Here is a 21670-nt window from a genome sequence, read left to right on the forward strand (position 1 = left end):
GATACTGCAAAAAGAATTAAAGCATTTTACTCAATATTATATCATGATTACAAGGTAAATAACTAAAAAGACAACTATGAAAGAGCTGAAATTTAGGTCTGTTATTGTCGGAGACCTGTTGAGACAACATTCATTACAGTCCATCTTTCCATTTTTATTCTGTTTAAATGTGCATGTTACTTTTTTTTTTTTTTTCTTGGAGTTGTAATTTTCCATTATTTAATGCATGTGAATTTCTATATCAGCTGATGCTAGAACATGAATATCAATTATTTCTGAGCACCTAATATTTCTGTAATTATAATAAAGTCCACTGTGGATAAGTTTCCTTAGGTATTTTTCCATATTTCTTTACATTAACAGAATTTTTAACACAGTGTCCATATAAAACTATAATAATTCAATACCAGTTTTATTTTGCACTGGCTCATTAAATCTTTGTTCAGTGATCACAATTTTACATCTTGGAGACAGGTTGTTAACCTAGTCTCTTGACACCTTCCATCCCCGTTGTTAGTTTATAACGGAAAGGGTGGGGGGTGTCAAGAGACTAATTCATCTACATTTCTGGTCCACTGTTATAAATTTCTTCTAGATCCATCAATATTTCAGTGGATAACACTGTCACCAAATGACTATTGCAGTGTAAAAATTACCTGTTCTTAACCATGATTCCTCACTGTCACTTACATATCATATTAATATGAAAAACATTAACCAAAGAGATAAATGCTACCTTACTTTTTCTTAAGTATTATTAATATAATATTTAAGTCAGAATATGGTCCATGTTTATCACTTAAGTGTGCTAACTTTTGATTCAGCAGCTAATATGGGTAATAAATCAAAAAGAATGTGTAGTGGAAGTACTTCAGAACAAAATCAAATTGAAATAAACTAAAGACATATTGAAATAGTTCATACAAATATCTTGGACACAAATTATTACAAGCAACCATAAATTTCATAAGGAAATTTCAGCTAGAATAACAGCAGGATGGAAAGTTTTTAACCATTATAGAGAGATGTTTAAAAGCAATTTACCAAACTGCTTAAAAAGAAAGATCTACAATTAGCATGCACTCCCAACAATGACCTATGGTAGTGAAACCTGGAATCTGACTAAAAAACAAAGATAAAAAGAATAATACTTGGACAAGAAACCAAACAAAGGTAATGGAATTGCCTTAATAATAAAAGGCAGTAAATAGTGTTGGGCAGAACTCGCCTATTCCCATATAGGGAGTAGGCGAGTGGCATGCAATGAAGAGATGGCTCAACAAGTGCCAACATCTCATGGTCCCTAACACAATATATTTTTAATGTCTGAAATAGTGTGGGTTCTAAGGTCAATTTTCTTGAATTTACGGGATGAAAAACCTGAGTTTCCAGGGGGAAAAACCCGCTTGCCCATGCCAGAGATCGATTAAATTTGGGAAACCAGTCTAAAAAAGGCTTAGAAGAATTTCCTCTAGTCGCTGACTAGATTTGAAACCAAGTCTTCCTTCGTGCGGTCAAATGCCGTGGTGTGCAAATACCACACCCACTGTGCTACACAGGCTAAACATGACATCTCCAAATATAATCTCATTTTTATAATGACCTCTTATGTTTTGGTAGCACTTTTCTATGTCCCCAATTACTAAGAAAGGTAATACAAAATATATTAATGACATATATAAAAATTTAATATAAATACATACCTTGATGCCTTTCTTTGTGGTTATGACTGATATTTTTGCTCTTTCAAAGTATATCTGTCTTATACATCTCCTAACTAGAGGATCTCTAGATACCTGTGTATCTAGATATACAGTCTCTCTAATATAATCTCATTTTTATAATGACCTCTTATGTTTTGGTAGCACTTTTCTATGTCCCCAATTACTAAGAAAGGTAATACAAAATATATTAATGACATATATAAAAATTTAATATAAATACATACCTTGACGCCTTTCTTTGTGGTTATGACTGATATTTTTGCTCTTTCAAAGTATATCTGTCTTATACATCTCCTAACTAGAGGATCTCTAGATACCTGTGTTGCCACCATAAATCTGGCACCTCTTAATGCTTCCTCTGGAGTACCGAATCGTCTAAAAAATAGTTAATACAACAAAAACAAATGTAGACTAGACTGTTCTCAATTATGGTTAAAGCAACTAAGACTATTAGGGCCAGTATATCATGTTCATTTAAGTCATGTAAATCTTTGCCTGTTTTGTAGGATGATAAAGCAGAATTTCTGCAAACCCTAACTCCCAATGAGGCCAGATAATTTGCTTTTATTGAATATCCCTCATAAAAGTCCTTCACATTCCCAAACAGGATGTCAATCCAGGTCTTTCCAACCAAGTGGCACTGTCAATATAGACTGAGTTTGGAAGAGACTAAATGCATAGTAAAATGTCATTTTAATTAAGTATAAGTATATATACAAACAACCAGACGAACCTGTGTAAAATCATCTGAACATTAACTCAAAGCAAGGCTAAGATCTAGATGGAATGATGCAGTTAGTAGTAGCTTACAAAAACCAAAATATAATATCTGATATCAGAGCCAAATAACAGATTAATTTGAAAAACAATTGTTGCATAGAAGTTAGTAATAAGGTAAACTTGATTATATAGTATCATCACAGTATCTTGATATGCATACTTCATGTAATGAATAGGATCATCACTTGAAATGTACCCTACTTCCACAAACCAGCTGAATATTGTTTGCTATATGCTTCCAAGTTTATTTATTTTGAAATAATTTTAATTTTGATATTTTTCTACCTTTATTCAAAAGGAACAGATGTAAATATTCAAAATCTAACAATCACTTATGTAATATCATTTCTTGCAAAAGTTTTGACCATCTTTCAGACATATTTAGTTCAAATTAAAACTATAACGATTATGGTTATTACAATCAAATGCATAACAAGGTAAATAATTGCCAAAAAGAAAAATGTGCACACTGCAAAGCCAAAAGAGAGTTAGAGTCCAAAGAAATAAATTAAGTAATTTTGATATATATATATGAGGTCAGTTAAGCATCAAAGTTAAATAGCTGGGAGGAGACCTATATATGGGCCTAAGGAAGGTGGATAACTGACCTAAGAAAATATAACATTTTTAAACACACTTCGTAATGAAAAATATAAGATACTTCAATTGATTATAAAAGGGAAGATAAATGGAAGAAGAGGACAAGGAAGACGAAGAAAATCTTGGCTGGCAGATATCAGACAGTGGACTGGTATGAACTCTGAGAGACTGCTCAGAATAGCTGAGAATCGCTCAAAATTTGGCAAGGTGGTCGCCGATCTCCTATAGGAGATGGCACTCAAAGAAGAAGAAACACACAAAGATAACTTTACTGATTAACAGGCAATTTCAAGGAATAACATAGCAGATTTCAAACTGCGGGAACCGAACAATCAAATATCTTTAGTGCCTATGTGACATAGAAGATTCTAGAAAAGAAGATGTGAAGTAAATTTTTTGAATCATTAGAAAGTGCAGCTGACATAAACAAGAGCTGGTCATTGGAGATTTAAACAGCAATGTACAAAATGAATCTCAGGCATATACATGACTGAACAACACAAAATTCTGAAAAAAGTTGGGGGAAAAAAGAGTAAGGCTAATAATAACATTAAATGCCTGCTGGATTTCTGTTCAGGAGATGGATTAATCACAAACACAATATTTCAACATAAAACCTTCACTATTGCAAGCTAAATTTCCTGGCAAATGATATCACGATCAGGAGAAAAAGGAAATAACAGTAAATATAAGAAAATAAATGTATGGGAAATAAAACAAAAGAAATCAGGGAGAAATAAGACAAAAGAAAATTGTCAGAAACAAACAAAAAAAAAGTAATAAATAGGAAACAGTAGAAAGGAAAGGTCGAAAATCATACACTGAGAATAGAATACAAAGGATGAGAGGGAACCATACATAAATCCCATAAAATGATAACATTCAAAATTTAAACATTAATTTTGAAAGGTTTTAACCTTTCAAAATTAATGTTTAAATTTTGAAAGGTTAAATTAGCTTGTATTAATGTTGGTTATCGACATTAATACAAGCTAATATAATACCAACTCTGATTCCTTTTATAGCACTCGCTCCCTCCCTATTTCTAAGCTTTTCAAATAGTCTCCACAATATTTTGCTACCTTCCTTATATTTATTTTCTATATTTTAACCATGACTATTGTTTAGACAGTGCTTTGCTTTCTTACATTTTTTTTCCTGAAATCTTCATAATAAATTACTGTAAATGTGCAGACTGTAAAAACTTGGGTTTTAACAAATAAAACTGAAAATTTTAAACTCAAAATTTTTAATTAGAAATTTAGACTTTTTATTATTTTTTTTTTTACATTATAAATAAACTGTCTTTCACACAAAATGAGCTGCTATCCAAACAAATTTCATAATTTTTAACTCTGAATTAAAGAAACTCTCTATATTGTGCAATTTTTATTTACAGTTCTAAGAGAAAAGTATCAATTTATGCCAGCTGTACTGCATTAGTCATGCCTGCCCAATCAGGCTGACTAATGCAGACTAATAATCATTTCTGTTCCATTCCTCTTTGTAATCAGAGGTAACTAAGTTGACTAACTACTGATATTTTCAGGATATTTTTGATTTCAAATACAGACTGCACATATTTAGTTTATTACAAAGATTTCAGGTAAGTGACTAATTTAAGCTAATATAAAATTTCAAAATTTAAACATTAATTCTTGATTTTCACTTTTATAATTTCATGTGTTCCTTTTAGTTCCTTTTTCATGTTTTATGTATGTTCCTGCAAATCTTTAGTGTTCTGTCATCAATGTACCATTTCCTCTGTTCTATCTCCTGTGATTTCTTTTGTTTTACTTCTCATAATATCCCCTCCCCTCAATTTTCTCTGTTATGTTTTGGTGTTTCTTTTGTGTTATTTCCATAATTCATTTTGTTTCATAGGAATGGTGGGGGGGAGGGGGGAGGAGATTAGTGTTTTGATTTTAAATTCACTATAACGAACATTATGTTATAATGAATGATATCTCTGGTTTCTAGGAATTTGATGTAGTGATCATCTGCTATACAAGTGTACACTATACAGTCAAAAATATTAAGAAGTCTGCTCATCCCAACTCTCACTCCAATGTGAAATGCATTAATATGAAGTTGGTTGACCCTCTGATGCTATAATAGCCTTCTATCTTCTGGGTATACTTTCTATTAGGTATATCATTGATGCAGTAATTCCTATCCATTCTTTCAGAAAAGCATAGTGAGGTCCAATGCTGATTGTCAGGTGATCTGGCCTGGTTCACAATAGGCATTCTAATTCATCCCAATAGTGTTTAACAGATCAGGACTCCTTACAGACCAGTCAAGTTCTTAAACACTTATCTCATTAATCCATTTCTGCAAAGACCTGACTTTGTGATCGGGATATTGTTGTGTTGATACAAGAACAAGCCTTCATTGAACTCTTGCCATAAAATCAGAAGTGTAGAATTGTCTACAATGTCATTATAGGCTGTCATGTAATTTATGTACCCACATTACAAAATTCACGTCAATATGACTATATATTGACGTGAATTTTAGTTGCATTTTTATGTAATGATGCAATGTTCAGTATAGTTGCATTTTTATTGATGTACGAAAGGTTTTAAGCGTGCACAGTGCATCAGCACTCATCTTAATTGGTTCAATGCAATTAAACTTTGAATACTTTAACTTATCAATTAATATAATTTTAAATATAGAAAGCATAAAGGTCAAATGAACAATATCTATGCTTCATGGTGAGGTTAGATTATCATTGGCAAATACTAGAGTGAGACATGGATAATTTGAATTCTGATACTTTTTTTTTTTTTTAAATACAGCTATATAATATGCACAGAACACTTAGGAAATTATTATTTTTCTGGACTGGACTAAAAAAAGCTGAAATAACTCATTTTTCTTATTTCCACACAAGATCCAACCTCCCTCAACTATAATCATACAATCTGCAAAAGCTCTGGCAGAAAACAGACATTCAGTAGACTGTCAACCTTCTGGGTGATTTAACACCACTGGAATACTAAGAATCAGACCATCTGTATGTCTGATCCAAGGTGTATGCATTTGTGACTGCACACCCGGGCTATTAACGTGAATGTGATGCAATGTTTAAGCATCGAAAAGTGTCATCTTCATGAAGCATTAGCATATTAGGAATCACGCAAAGTCAGGAAATCCTTTAATTAGGAGATCCTTTAATGAGAATAAATGCAAAAATATATTGGTGATATTGTTATTTCGTGCATGTGCACTGCACACCCTGAATATTTTCCCGATATACATATAAAGACAAAAACATCCTTACTTGCAAACATATTCCCTTGCTGCATCAAGTGGTTCAACAGGATACTGGTCTACTTCATGCCGCTGATAATTATCCCGTAAATTTTCTCCAAACTCTTCTGGTGTAAGACCAAACTTTTTTGCTAAACCACCTATGAAAATTCAAAAGCATGTTAGATTGAATTAAGAATTTTATTTCAAATCATAATTTAAAAAAAAAAAAAAAAAAATTGTAATGCATAAAATACAAATATTCAAGATTAACAAGTCTATTCTCACAGGGAAATAAAAAATAAATAAATAAAAGGGGGCAAATTTTAATATTTGACCATGACAAGCTTTGATTTATTATGCAGCAACACGGCTACATTATTTGCTTGCAATAACTACCATACAATCAACTTCAAACCAACAGGTTGTTTCAATTGCAAAGTAATGTTTAAAGTGATTCTGTTTGAGTTTACCTAAAGCAGCACACACAGCAACAGAACTATTACTATTCAGTAAGGAATAATATTTATTTATTCAAATCAACTTGATAGTGATGCTGAAGACAAAAGATGGGTAGCAATATGAGATTCAGTTGACCAAACTATTCTGTGTTGGCTTAAACCAAAAGATAACAATGGTCAACAGTATGAAATGTCATGTCAGTTCTGATGTTGCACAGCTAAAGAAAGACAGAGTTGTTTTCATCAGGAGAACCAGATGCTGTCCTTCAATGCTGCCCTTCTAAACAACAGATTATCTATATCCAAAATTTGGGATATAGTTATCAATAACGGCAATGTAAAATGTAAAATAACTGACATTATATTTAGGCGGTAATAGTACGGATGATAATACTGACTAATTTTGCCACATGTCAGTTTTTTTTTTTTTAATAGTTACACACACACACACACACCTATTTTGAATTCTAATAGTATTTTATTTACCAGACTTCCTCATGAATGCATATGAAAAACACACCAGCCTACATGTGCCTACATTACTGCTGCTTGAAATTCCCATTTTTAATTGTTACACTGATGATGGTTGAAAATACTTATACTGAAATATTTGTATAATATAGTATGGTTAATTAAAATATCTTTCCACTGTGTTTACATATATTTTGTTTCTTTATAGATTTCACAGTTACTTCTCTATCAAATATTTCATGATATTTGAGCAAAGTTGCTAAAAAAAGTGTTTTTAATTAGTATATAGGTGGCTTTTTGTAGCAATTGTACTGCATTTTTTTTTCAGTCTGGATAAAAGTGTCCTTCAGTGGTGTCGTTGTGTTCTGCTACTTGTTTCTTGTACAGCTTCTAAAGGTGGCATCCATAAAGAAACATATGTCAGCAGCATGGAAGGCTTCTGTATGAAAGTCTGACTCTGATTTTGGATTTTTCGCAGTGGATGTGTTGCGAAACACTGCCAAAAAATGTGACAGATTTGTGGACTGTTTGGGTAAATGAGAAGAAGGAAAGAATTAACATATGTGAAAAGTATCTGGACAGATTAGAGCAATTAGAAATGGGAACAAACATCGGGACCATAGTGATTTCGGGAATCTGTTGTAGCATAGCAGTTTGTGGTTGAAGTAGACCATGAGTTCTTTGTTAGCTTGGTTGAAGCATGAAAGTCAAATGAAACATATGGAAGACGATATTAGCATCAAAAGGAGAGATTGGTTGATGATAAGGAGAAGAAGCAAGTTAATAATATGAAGAAAAAGTCAAAGCATACTTGCATATCACTGTATGGGGGGACTCGATCATTTGAGGTGTGATTACTAAGAAAGTGCACAAAACATGCTTTCCTGTTGGAACAATGAAGCAAATAACCCAATGTGTTGTAGAAAAGGAAATACCTGTCATCAAAATTAGTGGTAGTCGTGGGCACAAATGACTTAGTTGGGAGAGGGAAAAATGTTGACAGAAACTTGAGGAAGTTGTTGCAGCAGGTAAAGAAGAATAGTGTTGTTGGGAAAGTCATAGGCATGTTGCCTAGATATGACAACTGTGAATTGAGAAGGAGAACGGAGATAATGAATAGTAAGATGGCTGAGTTGTGTGAGGCAAAGGAGGTTCAATTTGTAAATCTGTGGAGAGAATTTGAAATGGTATAAAGTTCATGGATTATATTTGAATGGATTTGGTGTTGGGCATTTAGAAAGGCTATTGTTTTCTGAGAAGGCACAGAGTCAAGAAGTTGATGTAGTAAATGATCAGAGTCTATCTGTGAAGTAGGATAGCACAAATCAAGAGATTGTAAGGCAGGAGGAAGATGGATATGAAGTTGAAGATGTAATTGCAGCAGAACAAGATGACGGAATGCATAAAGGTGAGAATGAGACAGGTAGGAATGGAAATCAGAGTCGGAATCAGGGAAACAGGAGTGGTCAGACCGAAGAGAGAGGTGAGCAGCTAGAATAGAGAATGTTGGTGCTAGCAGAATGGCCTCAAACACACAGTGATTCTTATGTTTATATGCAAATATAAGGAGCATTCGAAAGAGCAGAGTTTGTTGAATTGATTGAGACGGTATGCCCAAAAATAACTGGAATAAGCAAAACTTGTTTGTCTGAGGAGGATGTGATTTCGGGAATAGAACAAGAAGGATATATAATTTTCCGGAAGGATAGAAATGTGAAAAGAGGAAGGCAAGTGCTGTTAATGATTGCAGAGGAATTGTGTCCACGGAGTGCGAAAGTTGATAGTGTATGCACAGATTTTGAATCTGTGTTGAAATAAATAGGTTAGTATATCTAATAGGATGCTGTTATAGGCCAGGGAATTTGGAATGCTGGCTATGGAGAGAGGTTGAAGAAATGTCAATTGCAGAGTTGGGTGGATAGGAGGAAGAGAGGTGATATGATAGAGACATTTAAGTTAGTGAGAGGATTTTATCAGATTAATCCAGAGGGGATTATAAAAAAGAGTAGATGATGAGAGGGGAAGAACCAGAGGTCATTTCTGGATATTGTGTCAACGTGTGGTGAGGAGGGGTGTGAGGAGCAGAATTTTTACATGGAGAATTGTCAGTGAATGGAATGCATTACTAGAACGTGTTGTTAATTCAAGGAGCGTTAAGGATTTTAAGATTCTATATGATAAATATGTTGTCAGTTGAATGAACTTCCCATGATGATAATAATAATAACAATAACATTTATCTTGTCATCTTTAAAAGACTCATTGTTTAACTACATTTACATACCACATATTGACTTTCTTAAATCTTTCTGATCTATTAGTAAAGACTTATGACTTATTTTCATGTGTGTGTGTATAAGCAAAGGGTAAAATAATCCAGAATCTCTGCTTTGCAGCTTTAATACAGAACATTTTTAAGCCACTTCAGGGTCAGCAATTAACTATTTTTAGTCTATCACATGACTCCATCACATGCTTTTCTAACTAATTTTAATGATGATCTCTGCAGATTTTCGAAGTGATCTTATAGTTTTGTTCTCATTTCCAAAACTCTTTCATCTTTTTTTCCCCAATAATATTTGTATATATGAGTCTGCAGATCACATCTAAAAGCTGCTGAACTGTGATTCATTTCTAAAAACTTTATTTGACATTTTTCTTTTCACTAAGAAATTCTTTTTTTTTTTTAATGCTAAATATCCTATTTTGAATTCTCTATGCAATTCTGTACCAGTCTGAAGACATCATTATCAATAATAATGTAATTAATAGGACTTGTCTTTTTTCATTTATATTATCTTCATATGAATTTATGCACATATTTATATGAACATCACAGGAACAGATAGTAATGCAGAGAACAGAAATTTAATAATAAGAAATCCGATACTTATCAACTCTCAAAAATGAGAAAATGGGTGACAGACTTCAAATCTGAATCCCCCCTCCCCCCAGCTAGATTAATTTTCCAGATATGTTTGTCAATGACTAAACAATTAAGCACTGATCTTTTAAAGTAACAATAGGCTATGTTAACTTTTGTAATAATTGCAACGTAAGTCCATCAGTCCTCCCGACAGATACAAAGAACAATCATAAACACAAGTAAGTAAGCCTCTTAATTATGGAGTAAATTTGAGAGGCTTATTTACTTGTAAGCCTCTCAAATTCACTGAAATTTGGAGTTAGATGCTTGGAGAAAGTGTCATTTGGTGAGAGTTTGTACAAAAAGTGCAAAACCAGGGAAACAAGAGATATGGGGGGGGGACAATTAAGCATGTCTAGCCACCCCCTGAGGAAAATGAGTGTGAGTGCAGAATTAGCTACCCCTGGGATAGATAAGTACGAGTGTAGGAATGATTGTAAAGAGCTGGATGCAGTTTCCCAGGTTTTGAATATGAATGGGCAGGTAACGACATCATGTAAGGCTAACTGTGGACACAAGTGGATGTTGAAATGCATGCACACAAATCCCTGAAGTATCAGAAATAAATAAAGGAGAGGAGTTTTTCACATTGGTCAGCTCGACTTGGCCAAAAATTATTGGCATCAATGAGACCTGATTGCCAGAGAATGATGTAGTTACATGGATAGAATGTAATGGATATTGTATTTTCAGAGAAGATAGAGGAAATAGGCCAGGAGGAGGGATATTGTTAATGATAGCTGAAGCACTTCAACCAGCAAGAAGAAGATGTGGACGCAACGTATCAGCAGATTAGCACAATGAGTGCAGGCCATTATCAATCATGGTAATTATCATGGTAGATTTCAACTATGTGATATAGATTCGAAGGAGAAAATGGCACATGGCAAAATGGAAAGGAATTTATACAGTTACTAAGGGATAATTATTTGAAACAGCATGTGACAGAAGGGACTAGGAGTTTGAGAGTTTTGGATCTGGTAACATCATCAGAAGATCTATCTATAACTACAGCAGCAACTCTACCTCCAAATGAGGAAAGACCATACAGTCTTGTCCTCGGAAGTTGCTCATCATGTGGAAATTGCGGTCAAGAAAGGGGTTTATGCAGAACTCCAAAGCTGGCAATTATGACAAGCTTAGGAGGCAACTTGGATGTCATGGCATAAGAAACTACGAGCCTGTGTAGCTCAGTGGATGTGGTGTTTGCCGTACTAAGAAAGACTTCTTGGTTTCGAATCTGGTCGGCAACTCGAAGAAATTTTTTAAAGCCTTTTTTCGACAGGTTCCCAAGTCAGTCAATCTCTGGCATGGGCAAATGGTTTTTTATCCCCAAAACTCAAGTTTTTTTCGTCCCGTAAACTCAAGAAAATTGACCGTAGAACCCACATTATTTCAGACATTAAATACGAGTGTTAGGGACGAAATGCATGAGATGGCAGCACTTGTTGAGCAGTCTCTCTTCACTGCATGCCGCTTAATTAGTGATAGCCTTGGGACAGCTCTCTCTGATTAGGTACCAGTAGAGATTGAACTGTCCACTCAGTCTCCAAAAGTTAGATAGGGCTAGGGCTAAATGGCCTCGCCTACTCCCTATATACAGGAATAAAAAGGCATTAGCTGTTTTTTTTTTTTTTTTTTGATGAAATGAATGTTATTAGTACATGGGAAGTGGTCAAGGGTTGTTTGAGCAATCAGAGTGCATACCCAGGGGCAGGAGGATAAACTGAGTAGGGATTAAGTAGATGATTAGCAATATATAAAGCAAGAGCTTAAAAAAAAAGCACTATGGAAGGAATAATAAAGCACAAGCAACAAGGGTAACTAGTATGGTAAGGAAGACTAACTCCAATTTTGAGAGAAAGTTAGCTAAGCAGACCAAAATAAATCCAAAAGAGTTTTATCACTATATCAAGTAAGAGAAAGAATGATTATGAAAAATAACTTTACTCAGTGCTGATGTAAATTCTGTCACCTTCCTTAAATTAGGAAGGTGACAGAAGCAGAAAAAAATAGTTGTCACTAAGTGATCAGTAATTACTTACTAAGAAATTTTCGAACGTAAAATCCCCCCCCCGTAAAATTTCTCAGTAATTACTTACTAAGAAATTTTCGAACGTAAAATCCCCCCCCCCCGCATGGGGAGTGGGGGGAAAACAAGTTGTTTTCCCCCACTTTCAAATACACTCCCCATGTATTTGAAATTTCTGTCACCAAGCAGTTGAAAACTGCTGGTGACAGAAATTTCAACACCTGGCCCATTTGGCAGTGCAAATTGAGGCATAGTTCACATTATGGGTAAATACCAAGAATAGTGATCAGAGCTTGCTCCACCTTTACTATGAGTTGCCTCAATCTGCACTGCAAAATGGGTCAGGTGTTGCACTATCCAGGTATTTGCTTACGCTTGGAATCGCCGAACTTTATAGTTTCTATATTCGGCATGAAACTTTTTGAGTTTCTTATTCGGCTAAGAAACAATATGGGATGTAATGTCCCTTAACTTAAATTAATTAATTAAATGAACTGGTAGACAGTTGAATTACTATAGCAAACCAAGCTATAGCGAATTAACAATAACAAATATACTATTCCAAAACCAAATATAGTTTCACATGGTATCAATTCTGTTCTATTTTCACTATAATAAACTAATTCAATCCCTGCAAGTTGGCTATAGCAAGTGCTGAATCACCTGCATTCATTAAAAACTCATTCCATATGTACTCACCACATCCACCCATACATCCTATTCAAAAAAATTTGATGTTACATATTTTATAAGAAAGGCATTAATTTTTTAACATAAAAGATGCACAATTTGCTGCAGGAAATAATTTTTGCAATAATTCTTTCTGTAATAAAAAAGATAACTTTAAATTGTCTAGTATTATACTAAAAGCATTCAATTTATATGGTAATTATCACAAAATATAACTTTTCCAAGTGAATTTAAATATCAAAAAACAAGATTTTGCTTCTTGTTTTGAGAGAGAATACCACGGAAAAACTGAGTGTGAAGAATCAGAAATAAAAGTACTTACTCAGACCAGCATCTTTACAAACTATATATGCATCTCTACGTTTTGCTAACTTTATTCTTGTAGCCTCCGCTTCTGCTTCGGCCTCTTCATCATCTTTCTCAGCATTCCCTAGCTCGGCCTCTTTTTTCTTTTTCTGCATAATAGCTTCATTCATAACAGGCACATCACGAGAATAATAAAGAATAAAATTAAGAAACATATCTCTCATTTCTTCTGGAGTCTGAACTTCTTTCACCCTGAAATGCATACATTAAAAACAATAAATAAATAATAAGAAAAAAGTTACTAAACCACAAAGTATGCAAAAGCAATAAACAAATTTTAAAGCAAAATTCACTAGCAGTAAATGATAAGCAGAAGAAAGTGAAACAGCAAAAATTATAAATTAGTAATGGTAGAAGTTTGCTATTATGATATTTTTGCATATTATAATTAAGCTCATATGTTTGTCAAAATGTGTTCTATGTAACCAATTAACAGGATTTTGCATACAGGATATATGCAAAAATTTGGCATATAATGCTGCTTCTCTATAAAGCCAAATAACAAAGTTTAAGCATGAGACAACTCTCTGTCTCTGAATGAAAACAACCTCAATTCAATGAAACTGAAGAGGTAAAGACAATGGAAGATATTAATGAAATACTGTGTCACTTAAATAGTGTTAACATAAAGCAAAAAAAGTGGCATGCAATAAACAAATTACATGATAACTACAGTAATTAAATTTAATGAAATGGAAGTACTGAATTTCATACTGAAAATAACAGTACACTATCATCAGTGTGTAGAAACAAGCAAATCAAAGAAACAGGAATACATACAACAATCGGTTTACCAATTAAAAAAAAAAAGGTCAATCTTCAATACATGCCAGGGGTTTCCAATCCCTTATATTTCTGGTATCTCTGAACCTATTGGTAGAATTTTGGAGAAGTATCACCTTATTTCCGCATATTTTCCTATCAACAAAATTTGTTGGAAGTTTATTTTGCACTTGGTTAGAATATAATAAATTTAGTTTAATCCTTTATCCAAGTGTAAGCAAACAAAGTTTGCGCCTGAAAATAACTTCAGGACTGAGGTAAGATGGTACATCCTTTGGCAACTCGTAGCAAAGGTGGAAAAGCTCTCATCACTCCTTGTCTCAGTATCTCCCATAATGCAAAGCACATCTCCTTGTGGACATGCATACTGCTATGCATTAAGGGAAGCAAGGGATGTACCACCTTACCTCAGTCCTGACAATATTTTCAGGCACAAACTTTGTTTGCTTACACTTGGATAAAGAATTAAACTAAATTTATTATAGTCTAACCAAGTGAAAAATAAACTTCCAACATCTTTCTCTAAATCCAGAGTAATTTAATAATAAGGTGGTACACCGGTTGTTAACTCGTATACGTAAATATGACCTCTCTATTTTGCTTTTGGCTTAGTATTGCCACTCTGGGTCTGCCTCTGACTGACGAGACCTCATTAAAGGTCGAAATCAGTGGGAATCTTGGTAGTGGCCCTTCCCTTAATGCAGTAGTTCTTAACCAGTGTTCCCTGGAACACTTGTGTTCTGCGAACTAGTTACCAGTGTCACTTCGGTGAAAGATGTCACATAACACAGTTCTGAGTGCAATTGGCTACTCTGATCCTAACAACTGAAGACTGCTATGAGCGTTGATTTTTAAACCAACAAAACATCGTTTATAGGTTATGTGTTTGCAGGATGTATTATATCTACGCACCGTTTTTTGCACAGAGAATCCCTAGTTTGAAAAACATTACCAGCAATATTAAAAACCTGTACTAGACCAAGTTGTAAATATGGTAAATTTTTCACCTGCTTTGTTTTCATTCAACTAGGCCAGTGGTTCTTAACCGGTGTTCCGGGGAACACCGGTTAAGAACACCAAGTCAAGACCTTTAAAAGAAAGCCTTTCTTTAAAAAAAACTTTGCACGTCTATGGAAGCCACGTACGAATCCTTGCTTTTGCACACTGAAATAAGATGGATAACCATCTTATTTCAGTGTGGATTACCTCTGGATAAGATGGATAACCATCTTATCCAGAGGTAATCCACATAATATGGATAACTGTATAGATAAGATGGTGTTACATCCTGAATGAAGCACTTTATTAAAGAAACACTTCATTCAGGATTTAACAAGTCCAAAAAATCAGCTGAGAGAAAAAACTTGTACTCGAGCAGAAGAAATAAAGTACTAACTGTAAACAGAAACAGAATTACCTTCTTTTAATAGAATTGTAAGACCGTGTAAAGAATTTTGTGTATAAATTAGTATTATATGAATGCATCATGTATACAATGAATGGGTAAATTACATGTAAACAATAGTCCAAAGGTCACAGGCGGGCCTGAGGCATTGGCAGTATCGGAAAGCAACGCACGTTCATTTCCTGGAAGACGCTGCTATGATCTCGCAATGTGCCGAAGTTGCCGCGGACGAAGAACGTAGCGGGCAGGAAAAGATCGCAGAAAGTAGTAAGAGGGCGCTATCGCAGCTAGTAAGAGGGGGAAAGGAAAGGAGAATAAAAAGGGTTTGCACCCCTTTCTCAGGGCTTTTTCCGCCTGCTTTGCTGGATGATGATTTGACTTCTCTCGTGGACCGGTGGTTCCTGATGGTGTTCCTTGGCGATAGTTCAATATCGGAGGGTGCGCCTTTCCCTTCGATGTCGGAATTTCTGCCGGTAAAAAAAGCGTGAGATATCAGCATATCTGTCTTCGCTCCTTCGCTGAAAGTTCCGACGGAATAATATCACAGATGTATACCAGAACCGGCAGTAGAAATGAGGATGGTCCGAAACAGATTGAGAATAGATGAGGGAAAAAACGCCAGGTGCAGAGCACAGCTTAATCTAATGACCATAGTGACCCACCACATGGACGCAGGCTTATGGAAGTATTGACAAGGTAATTCAAACAAAGGACAGTTCAGACAGACCTGGAGATTCTGCCCCAAGAAATGGTAAAGTACAGATTTTGTTGCATAATTACCCAGTTGGAAAAAAGGAAAGATCATTGTAGTGTATTAATCGAGTATGGACAGTATTTAAGATCTTTAAGTGATTATTTAGCAGTGGCTAATGTTCATAAGACAAATTGTTTGGAATGATTATAAAAGATTGTGACTCGTTTAATATGCAAGACAAACATAGTAGGTAGAATATAGATTAGAAGTGTATAATGTGTATATTATGTGTGTTTAATCTTTAACTTAAGAGAAGGATTTATTGTTCATGTATTAGAGTATTAATCAGTTTGAAAAGGTTTGATTTAGCATGTCATTGAACTAATTGAAAGTGAGATTGGTCTTAAGTGTATATTATGTCTTTGGATTCCAATAAATATGTTTTTTCTTTTATACCTGAGATTTGCCTGTGATATGAACCAAAACTACCGCTCATTAATCTGAACCATAGTGGGGGGGGGGGGGGGAATTGAAAGAAAGGTATAACATGTTGTTATAGAGGTTACGACTGCAAACCAGAATTTACTTAGCCATAGTAGAGCATTTGATTTATGAGTATAAGCACTAAATTTATTCTCCTATGGGCACCAAAGGTCTGGAAAAGTCTCCCTGAATAAGAGTCCCCTCTATTCTAAGATACTGGCATTAAAAAATAAATTTGTCAATATCTGAAGAGGAGAAGGCCCCAGACAGAAATTAGAGGATTCGTTTCTTATAGCAAGGAATAACCTTTAACAGTCAGGGTAAGTACGTGAGTAAAATTAGGAATCAGCCAGAGATATAGAATTTGCCTTCCTTATAGAATGAACATGTAAGAAGTGATACAGATGTTAGAGTCAAGGAAATTTTGTAAGTCTTGTAGTTAAAGAAGAGAGGTTAAATACATAAGGTAAATAAAATATATTAAGGAAGAGCAAATATAACAATGGATAACCATCTTATCCAGAGGTAAAGTGCTATTCTGAATTTTAGAACTTAAGAATGAATTATTGGCCTTTTTTCATAATGAAGGTAATTTTGATGCTTTAATAAAATGTCTTGAGATGCTTTTGTAAAATGTCTTCAAAATGATATTTGGTGTGCTAAAATGGCATATTTAGCCAATATTTTTATTTTCTTAAATAGCATTAATACAAGCATCCAAGGGAAAATTTAAATATTTTGACATCCATAGTCAGTTTTTCAGAAAAAAAGTATCGCTTTGAAAAACCACATATCAGGAAAAAGGAAAAAAAAAAAAAAAACAGTAGATATATTTCCTTCGCTCCATAATAAAAATGTCGAGGGAATTATTTCCATTATAACAGAATATTTAACGATACTCGAAGAAAAGATTTTAAGTTGTTTTTCTTCCTTAAATACACACAATTATGACTGGATAAGAAATCCATTTGGCACAGTTAATACATCGAGTGGTGAATTTTCGTTACAAGAAGAATTAGTTACCTTCTCAACGAATTGTACTCTAAAAATGAAATTCTCTGAAATAGTTCTTGAGGAATTTTGGATTTTTGTCCAAGCTGAATATCCAGATCTCTCCACAAGGGCACTGAAAATTTTGGTACAATTTTCAACGTCATATTTACGTGAGCTTGGTTTCTCAATATTAACCAAGATAAAAACTGAAAAGCATGAAAGACTTCCTAATATAGACAAAGAGATTACGGTAGCTATATTACATATTAGACCTGATAATGCTGAAATCTGCAAAAGACGACAACCTCAAGTATCACATTAAATAAGTTCCATTTTTATAAAAGGCAACTCCATGCATATTTTAATTGTTAGTTTTATGACCCTGAAGCTTTTGGTGTTCCTTGCATTTTTCTTATAATCAAATGTGTTCCGTGACTTCGAAAAAGTTAAGAACCACTGCCTTAATGCATAGCAGTATACATGTTCGCAAGGAGATGTGCTTTGCATTATGGAAGATACTGACACAAGGAGTGATGAGAACTTGATCCACCTTTGCTACGAGTTTCCAAGGGATGTACCACCTTACCTCAGCCCTGAAGATATTTTCAGGTGCAAACTTTGTTTGCTTACACTTGGATAAAGGATTAAACTAAATTTATTATAGTCTAACCAAGTGCAAAATAAACTTCCAACATCTTTCTCTAAATCCAGAGTAATTTAATAATAAGGTGGTACACCGGTTGTTAACTCATATAGGTAAATATGACCTCTCTATTGCTTCTGGCTTAGTATCACCACTCTGGGTCTGCCTCCCACTGACGAGACCTCCATAAAGGTCGAAAATGGGTAGTGGTCTTTTCCTTAATGCATAGCAGTACACATGTCCGCAAGGTGATGTGCTTTGCATTATGGGAGATACTGAGACAAGGAGTGATGAGAGCTTGTTCCACCTTTGCTACGAGTTGCCAAGGGATGTACCATCTTACCTCAGTCCTGACGATATTTTCAGGTGCAAACTTTGTTTGCTTACACTTGGATAAAGGATTAAACTAAATTTATTACAACAAAATTTCTCATCTATTGCCATCTACAAAAGACAAACTGTCACCTCTATCATTAGCTGGCATTTACCAGATACCTTGTGAATGTAATCTGACATACTTTGGGCATATAGGCCATTCTGTGGAAAAAAGAATTAATGAACATCAGTATTACATTGAATAATTATGAAACCTCAAACGTCTGGTCTGGTACAACATAGTATTGACACCAAACACAGTATCCAGTGGGATGAAGCTTGTCTTCTCCACAATTTTTAATATTTTAATAAGCAGTTTTAAATATAAATGCCTTTTCAAAGAAAGTTGTGAAGCCCTTTTACATCAGCCAAATCTGAATCGGAGCGATTGTCTCTCTCTCTCTCCCAAAAGTTTGAAAGGTTCTAATTTTATGTAACAATTAAAAATAGTTTTAATAATATTTATTAATTTATATTAATTTCTAGCACACAGCATCAGTACAATCGGTTTACCACCGTTTTTAAACGATGGTAAACCGATTGTACTGATGATGTACTGTTATTTTCAGTACAACATATCTGTACTTTCATTTCATTAAAGTTAATTACTGTGGTTATCGTGTAATTTCTTGTTTATAGTCATGCCACAGGTACCTTTAAAGATTAAACAAGATGTAATATGTTATTTTAGGAAAATAGTAATTAGAGAAGGCAGGAGAGCGCACGCACACAGAGAAGGGGGGGGGGGGATTTGACACTGCACACAAAGATTTTTGAATGGCGGGCAATTCATTTTCAAGTGAGCAAATTTCAAAATGGAAAACCTGGACAATGACTTATTTCTGTCTATTCTACTGAAGGTATGGGTAGGAGAGAATGAAAGGATTTCCCCTACACCAGTTATTAGAGAGGAGAGCCTATTTCATATAAAATATTTCAGCTATTTAGGCACAGTTTTTAGAGAAAATGGCAGGTTAAATCTGGAAATAGACAACAGAATAAGCAAAGCTCGTATGGTGGGTAGCTAGCTGAATAAATTGATATGGAATAAGAGAGAAATTAGCCAAAATACCATGTTATGGATGTGAGAGTTTGGCTAGAAATAAAGCACTTGATCAAAGACTAGAGACCATAGATATGAGGGTTCTAAGAAAAATTAGGGAGGTGAATCGATGGCATCAATGATAGAATCATATTAAAATGAAGATATTAGAAAGGAACCTAACATTGTTAGCATTCAAGAATGTGTCAGCAGAACTAATCTAAGGTGGCATGCCACTTAAATAGAATGGGTGAAGAAAGTTTAGCAAAACAGATGTTTGATGCCAAGATGACAGGAAAGAGACAAAGGTCAAGATAGATTGATTCAATCAGAAGCACCTTAGAAGCAGCAAATGTTAGATATGACAATATTGGAGTGCTCACAAGTAATACATTGATTTGGAGAAAAATTGTTGATAGGAGATTAATAATAATATAAACTTAATCATGCAATGCTGTCATTGTAACCTGAACGCCCCTTGAGAGTACATGTCAGGAAACTGATGATGATGATGATAGATATATAGGGTAATAAAAACACGAAAATCTAAAATAGTGATAACTCGCATGCAATTTTTTTTCATGATGTAACTTACTTTGTGCTAGTAACTCCAGGTGAACATGAAAAATGCCAAAAATGTCAAGTGATACACACAATTTGTCCTTTGTGAATACGTATCGTGCTGTTTTCCTGAGTTTGTGTACTTTTCTTGATAAAAGCATTTAATACGGCCAAACATAAGTAAGTGCCTTGATTATAGAAATCCAAGTAGTAGATGAGAAGGAAAGCTTTGAGATTAAGAAGAAGCTCATCTCATCTCATATTCCTTTTTCCCTCTTTTACCTTGCGGTGTCAAGGGTTTATTAATCATCGGACCTCAAACCATTCACAGGATAAGGTGGTCAAGCCCTACACCACAGTGTATCCTATGTCAGTAGTGTTGAGTTCTCAAGGCCAGTTTGCCTGCTTTACGGGATGAAAAATCCTACTGTCCACATCCAAGACTGGCTAACTTGGCTACAGCTGAGGAAGATCCTTCAGCTCCTCATGTCACCGACGGAATCGAATCTAGGACACTCCTTCCCAAGGCATATGGTTGCGAAGCACACAGCCACTAGGCTAACCGCACTGACAAAGTTATTTTCTGGCACCAGGAATCAAACCCGGGCCTCCTCGGATCCTAACCACTAGACCACGGCAGAATACATTAAGAAGCTTGAAATAGTAAAATATTAGAAACTAGAGGACATGTGGTATCACCACAGCAACAGGCTTAAAGGATTCATGATTGCATACCATCAGAAGCTTGGAAAGATAAATAAAAAACTCAGATTGGATCTTTAATATTCCCTATTTTTGTATAATAAAACTTGTTTGGCAAGAACAACCGCATGTGCTGCAAAGTTGATCACAACCAGGCCTATATCATTTAATACATCCCCCCACCCCCCCCCCCCCCCACCCCCCCCCCCCCCCACCCCCCCCCCCCCCCACCCCCCCCCCCCCCCACCCCCCCCCCCCCCCACCCCCCCCCCCCCCCACCCCCCCCCCCCCCCACCCCCCCCCCCCCCCACCCCCCCCCCCCCCCACCCCCCCCCCCCCCCACCCCCCCCCCCCCCCACCCCCCCCCCCCCCCACCCCCCCCCCCCCCCACCCCCCCCCCCCCCCACCCCCCCCCCCCCCCACCCCCCCCCCCCCCCACCCCCCCCCCCCCCCACCCCCCCCCCCCCCCACCCCCCCCCCCCCCCACCCCCCCCCCCCCCCACCCCCCCCCCCCCCCACCCCCCCCCCCCCCCACCCCCCCCCCCCCCCACCCCCCCCCCCCCCCACCCCCCCCCCCCCCCACCCCCCCCCCCCCCCACCCCCCCCCCCCCCCACCCCCCCCCCCCCCCACCCCCCCCCCCCCCCACCCCCCCCCCCCCCCACCCCCCCCCCCCATGGGGA

At 35.9% G+C, this 21670-nt stretch overlaps 1 protein-coding gene across 1 annotated transcript in view; it reads right to left on the bottom strand.

The window, feature by feature from the left end:
- Nucleotides 1-21670, bottom strand: part of Spt6 (transcription elongation factor Spt6) — a 651062-nt gene that overhangs the window by 384469 nt on the left and 244923 nt on the right. The window contains exons 15-18 of the mRNA XM_090401053.1: nt 18434-18443; nt 13265-13500; nt 6394-6523; nt 1949-2099 (exon numbers count right to left, since the gene is read on the bottom strand). Of these exons, the coding sequence (XP_090257179.1) occupies nt 1949-2099; nt 6394-6523; nt 13265-13500; nt 18434-18443 (527 nt within the window). The remainder of the gene's footprint in view (nt 1-1948; nt 2100-6393; nt 6524-13264; nt 13501-18433; nt 18444-21670) is intronic.

This window comes from Typopeltis vanoorti, chromosome 11 (assembly GCF_054136105.1).
Source record: "Typopeltis vanoorti isolate ZY-2024b chromosome 11, IOZ_Tvanoo_1.0, whole genome shotgun sequence".
NCBI classification, from domain to species: domain Eukaryota; kingdom Metazoa; phylum Arthropoda; class Arachnida; order Uropygi; family Thelyphonidae; genus Typopeltis; species Typopeltis vanoorti.